Source organism: Lynx rufus, unplaced genomic scaffold, assembly GCF_022079265.1.
Source record: "Lynx rufus isolate CCGP_SWC_20201006 ecotype Redwood Valley unplaced genomic scaffold, mLynRuf1.p SCAF_8, whole genome shotgun sequence".
Lineage (NCBI taxonomy): Eukaryota > Metazoa > Chordata > Mammalia > Carnivora > Felidae > Lynx > Lynx rufus.
In genome coordinates this window covers 30,318,677-30,324,676 of record NW_025814896.1, presented here as the reverse complement: position 1 = coordinate 30,324,676, position 6,000 = coordinate 30,318,677, and the positions used below count along the sequence as shown (strand labels likewise).

The window sequence follows — 6,000 nt, the reverse complement described above, 5'->3', positions numbered from 1 at the left end:
CTCTGAGCTAAAAACTCAGTAGCCACGCAGACTGCTTTCCAAGCTGTCGAACTTAACAGCCTTACCAGATGTTTTCTCACTACCTGCCAGGGATCCCGGCTGTTCTGCTGCTGCCATCTGTTCTCTCCTTGCCTGCCACCTGGCCACTACGCAAGCCAAAGCTATGCATTTTAAAGTGGCTTGCCTCTATTTGGTGACTCAGGGACCCACGTGCCTTCCAACATCTTTAGCACCTGACCTCTAGGGAGTCTGACGTGGGAACACTGAATGGACCAAGTTTAGAACTGGTGTCCATCACTTACTCCAACATTTCTCTGGCCACAGCTCAGTGTATGGTCCCCCACCTAACCTGTGGGTCCAATAGCTGTGTGGTGAACACACAGCATGGCCTCTGCCATAACACCACACGCTCACAGGATTCCATCCTGTCTTAAGCAGCTGGTGGCACCCACAGCCCTCCCCCTAGAATAGTTTCAAGGTCTTCTCCAACCTGGCATTGGCCACAAGCCCAACCATTTACCTCCCCAGCCCAGACCCAAGTTCTGGTGGGCTGGCCGGGCCTGGTGCCTCACCCACCCTCTCCTATGTGAACCATGTTGAACCACGTTCTGATGTTCTCAACTCCCCTTATGCTGACCTCATCCTTCTAGGGCTCCTGCACTCCACACCAGGGTGCCGAAGTGCACTGTTCTGACCCTGCCCCAAGCACAGGAGGCGCACTCACAGACAACGCTTTGTGGATGGAAAGAACATCAAAAATTCAAACCGAGGACAACAATGTGGCTATGGAGTCCTCAACCTGTCGGCATACCTGAGATTTAGCAGTTTGGAAAACCTAAACATTCAGGAACCCGCGAGAGAATGAGAAGGTGAGAGACCAAGGACAGCTGGGTGGTTCTGGCCTCCGCGTGGGCTGTGCCCAACCCAAGACCCGCCCCGTGCCAGGGCAGAGCTGCTCCCCACACCATTCTCCCTCCCCAGCACTGCTGTTTCAAGGGCAACACAGGCTACAGTGGGGATGTTGGGAGTCTGCTCACAAGCTGTGTGGGGCTCTCTGTACCTCCTTCACCCCAACAGGTGTCTGAGGTGCCCACCCTGCTGACTTTACACCTTTACCTTCACTGAATGCCAAGTGCTGCCTCTGAGACAGTCTGAACACTGGTAACCATCTTAAACATTGTTTCCCTTTTCTTAATGTTCTAATGACCAAACTGTAAAAATAAATGAAATAAAACAAACTCAAAATTAAACACTCAGAGCAAAAACCACATTTTTACCAGATCTACTTTTATTTCAGAAGGAAGTTTGTATTATAGTATTTACTTCTGTTTATATACAAGTTCTTCACATTTGTGTTTAAAATGCACAGACCTCCCTTAATTCTCTTGTTCCTGCTTAAATTAGCTGTTATTTTACAATACAAAAAATACCAAAAAATTGCAGTCCTAAATGTATGTATAACACCCACAGTCCCCAGCAATGAAATAGTTTACAATACTTACTCCATATTTACATGAGTGCAATAGATGCTAAATTATACATATTAACAAACTAAGCTTGAATCCAAACCCAAACAAACAAACAAACAAAAAAAAAAAAAAACAAAAACAAAAAAACCCCCCAAAACAATAACCGTAAATACCTATAAAACAAAAACATTTCCAGAGCCAGAATTAGTTCAACAAAACAGGCTTCACTAGTGTTTAGAATGTTTTGTGCACAAATTTCAGTTACTGAAAGTCGATTCCATTATTGCCTTTGAAAGCGAAGGCGCCAGTTTTCCTCTCCACTTCAAACCATCTCCCTGCAGGTGAGGGTGCTTAGGAGTTTGAACGATTCCGGGGAAATGTCTCTTGGCGGGCCTGCCATCATGGTGATTTTCGTGGTTTGGTAAATTGGGCAAACATTTCAGACTGAGAGCTGGTGCACGGCCTGAGGACAGACCCCTGCCTTCCTGGGTTTGTCCTCAGGGTGGCCAATTCTCACAGGAACTGCCACGAGGAGAGGTCTCTTGGGATGAGGGGCTTGAGCTGGGTTTTGCTGTTAATTCCACAAAGCTTCTTTTCCATCTTGGTCACTGCCCTAGTGTTAGCTTAGGTTGTTAGTTAGTGCTTAGTGAATATTCATTGAATGGGTGGATGGATGTTAGAAACTAAAGGATCAAAGGTGTTCTCAAAAATGACACCAGCACCCAAGGAAGTGAGTCTCCACCCTCTCCCCAGATACACTCCGTTGAGTTGACAGAGATGCACTGAAAAGGTAACATGTCTTTTTCCTACCGATAGTGCTCTGGTCTTCTCATCCGTCCGCCCCAGACTTCCTGGTGTGTCCGCAATATTGCACTTTGGGCCTCACCCACACAAGTTCTGGTATTTTCCTGTTGCTGACAGTCTTTCTGTCCAGGGCTGCTTTTCTTCCAGGTTAGCTCACAACTCCTCCCACCTTTTAGAGGTGATCTCACAGGAAGTGCAGACTTCTCCCCAAACTGTGTGTGTGCAGGAGTAGGGGGCAGACAGGAGGCCAGGGGGTGTGCAATTCTCCAGGAGGGAACAGGAACTATTTATCAATGAACTAGCCACCCTACTCCCACCCCCAGTTTTCAGTATAGGAAACCATGGTTCTGGGAAGTGGTCATTAAAATTTTAGACCAAACAGATACATCCTGGAAAACCCCTTTTTGGAAAATCTGATATAGTCTTTGAACTTAGAGACCAAGAGAAACAGTCCTCAGGACAAGATGGGTCATTGCTGGCCAAGCACAGCACCAAGAGGCTAACAGAAAGATTCATGATGCACTTGCAGAGCCAACAACAGTGACAGCGACCTTCCTGCTGCCTTTGCGTCTCCTCACACAATGCTGTTTAAATGGGCTCAATGCCCGATTTCTCCTCTGTGTACTGACAATTTCTGTTTTAGAGTCGTCCAATTAGTACCAGATGCGTTTGGACACACTGGCATGATGGGGGTGCCTTTTTGGCTTTGTTATCAATGTATCAGGGCCCAACGAGAGGACTTCTTCAAACTTGGATATTCAGTATGTGGCACAAAAATATACTAGGTAAAACTCAGACACCGTTACATTTAATAAAAATACATTAACATAGTTTTTTGTTTTATGTACACTCTGAATGAACATTCTGGACACTACTGTATAATTATGTACAAGTGCAACATCGATGTTTTCATGACAATTTTAACTTATATACAGGCTCTCTTGTGACACGCAGGCATTTCTCTGAAGTTCCAGATGATTCCCTCCTGGTAACTGGCTCCTAAGCTGACTGCCTCTTTCTCCTGCCACTCCCTTCCTCTGGCCTGAGTCTGGAGGAAGTTCTTTGCTCTTGACTGCAAAGGAGAAGCAGGTGGATTCAGCTGTTTCTCCACTGTTGGAGCAAAATTAAACATCACTTGCTCCTTTTAAAAAATAAACTATCTTCTAGAAAAAAATAAAATATCCAGGTGGCTAAGGGACACAGTACATGTTATTTCAAGGCCTGGAAACCCATGGGGAAGAGACTTCTTTGGCCAAAGAAACACTGGTCCTTCGAACAAACAAGGATTTTCCTTATGGGAGGTCCCTCTCCAGGGGCTTCCCTCTCTCTGGCCAAGAGGCCTCATGGCAATTATAGGGGTAAAGCGCCACTCTGTGGCAGGCTCTGTGGGTGCTGTGGCGTGGAGCAGGGATGTGGGAAGCCTGGAAGAGAAGGGGTCTTTTCTAGAATTGTCTGCTCTTTACCAATGATGTGAAGAAGCAGCTTTTTGAGAGACAAGTCTCAAAGTAGAGGTGTTTTGTGCATCAGACAGTGTTTTATGGTTCAACTTCCTTGAAAACATCTTTCCAGGCAGCTCTTCGTGGGTGAGGGGTTGGTGCTGGGGAAGACACAGCACTCCTGCTCTAGGCACTGCATTTAAAGGTGAGATGCTGCAGTCTTTGCCCTTTTGAGTATTAATTTCTCCAAATTCACAAACTTGAGCATTTTGTCGTCTAAAGGTCCATCCCTATGGGGTAATGTCAGAGAACTCCGAAGTTTTGAAGCAGAATACAGACCTGGGGAGGCTGCTGCATAATGCCAGAATACAGAGCACCATACAGAGGGACAACACAACACCCAGGCAGTGGCCTGGGGAGAAGCGCAGGACTGTCCTACCCCACTTAAATTTGGTCACTTTCCACTTGGCATAGTTATTCCTCCTCATCCATTTCCTCCATGTGCTTTTCATCATCCACAGTGGTCACTGCCCCACCCATAGCCACCACCCAGGTCTGGGAAGGAGGATGGGAGAGCTGGGCTGAGCCTCTCCCGGAGAAGAACGGGCAAACAATCCCAGGTCCTTCTCCAGGCTTTGGGCGTGCGATTCCACCAGCAGCCTGAGGATGACCCACCATCTTTGCGCAGGCTACAGGAACACACTGTTGCTTTTAGGTGCAGGGGTCCCAAGTGTTGTCATGCTCTTTTCTGTTCAAGGGAGACGTGTAACATGAACGAGTCCCTTCCTCTGTGGTGTCCTGGCAGGAGTGGCCAGAAGGGCTGGAGCAAACATCAGGCCTAGAGTTGGGGAGAGGGGCAGGGGGCACACGAGAACCACACCTTATTTAGGGCCCCTTTTGATGACAACACAAACAGGAGCTTTCACAGTTTGGTCACTTCCGCTTTCCTCTCAGTCCCTGCTGCTAGGTTAAACGTTCCCTGGGGTGAGAAAATTCTTTCCCTGGCTGCAAATCAGATTTTAGAAAAACAGCAGATTGCCAATGGTAGCTATTTAAATTTTGTAAGAATGTAGGAATGCAATTATGTAAAAACACAGGCTTACTAACTTTCCAATTGCTAGATCTATTTAAAGTCTAGGCACTTAGTGTGTGTGTGTGTGTGTGTGTGTGTGTGTGTGTGTGTGAGAGAGAGAGAGAGAGAGAGAGAGAGAGAGAGAGAGAGAAAGAGAGAGAGAGAGAGGAAGAGAGAGAGAGAGAGATGAAGAGAAAGAGACAGAGGGAGAAAATTTCAAATGGATTAAGACTAAATTAATCAAGTTGCTATAGAAAACTACCTACTACATCAGTTTACATTCTAAGTAACACTGCTGACCTTGACATTTAAAATAGCTCCCTTCTACCTTAGTTTGATATGATTCAAAAGAGCCAGACCATTGTTAATTCTCAACTAGAAAAAAGCTACTCCCTGGAAGAGAGAGATTTGCCTACATCGTGCAAGAATAAGTAGCACATCTTTTAAAAAAGATAGCAGGCTTCAGATGAGGACAAATTCATTCATCTGACTAATTTTTAAAAGACCACGTTCAAGAACGATGGATGGTGAATGTCTACTTGTAAACACTACATCTTTTGTTTTTTGCAAGTTGAGACGGCCCCAAGAGCAGTTTTCCACAAGTGAACCTGAGTGTCATTCCCAGCTCCCTCACTGGCTCTATACCCCAGCCTCCTCCAGCAACAACTGGATCACCCCTGGACCTGCAATTAAATCAGTGATGTCCTATGCAAAAGTAAAAGGTTAGATGCTGGAGCACAGATGGGAGAAACCGGCAAAGAAAGCTTGTGAACATGCAGAGGAGTCAGATGTTTCGAGGGTTTCCAGTCTTCGGCCCGCTTCGCACAGCATCTCCCCGCCTGCCCCCTCCCTGCAGACGGCGCTGGCACGCCACACCTGGCTCGCTCACTCACGGAGAGTCCCTGGCCCAGCCTCAAATGCAGGTCCCAGGTTGCGCAGGGGGCTGCTGCTTCCGGTTTCTCACGGCTCCTGACTTCTCTTTGTACACTATTGGCATCTGCTGAGAAATGTCCACCAGGGCGCTGGCCACTGCAAGACCTGGGGAGAGCCCACCGTGAACACGTGTTAAGGAGCAGCTTGCTTTGTTTTTGAAAATAATTAAAAAAAAATTTTTTTTTTTACATTCTTGCAGTGCAATAAACAAATAAGTAAAGCATATAGGGAAGTCTTCCTTCCGCTTTGTGCCTCCCACCTCCCTCCATCCGAGCTCTGCTTTCAC

The 6,000-nt window shown here is 46.7% G+C and overlaps 1 protein-coding gene across 3 annotated transcripts in view; it reads right to left on the bottom strand.

Moving 5' to 3' along the window:
• Nucleotides 1-1,266: 1,266 nt before the first annotated feature.
• Nucleotides 1,267-6,000, bottom strand: part of ATRN (attractin) — a 161,438-nt gene continuing 156,704 nt past the window's right edge. Inside the window, exons 29-30 of one of the 3 annotated variants that reach the window (XM_047067624.1) lie at nucleotides 5,658-5,819; nucleotides 1,267-4,547 (exon numbers count right to left, since the gene is read on the bottom strand). In XM_047067624.1, the coding sequence (XP_046923580.1) occupies nucleotides 5,695-5,819 (125 nt within the window). In that variant the 3' untranslated portion in view covers nucleotides 1,267-4,547; nucleotides 5,658-5,694. Of the gene's footprint in view, nucleotides 4,548-4,918; nucleotides 5,820-6,000 lie in introns of those variants that run through there. The other 2 variants (XM_047067625.1, XM_047067627.1) reach the window with 2 other exon arrangements.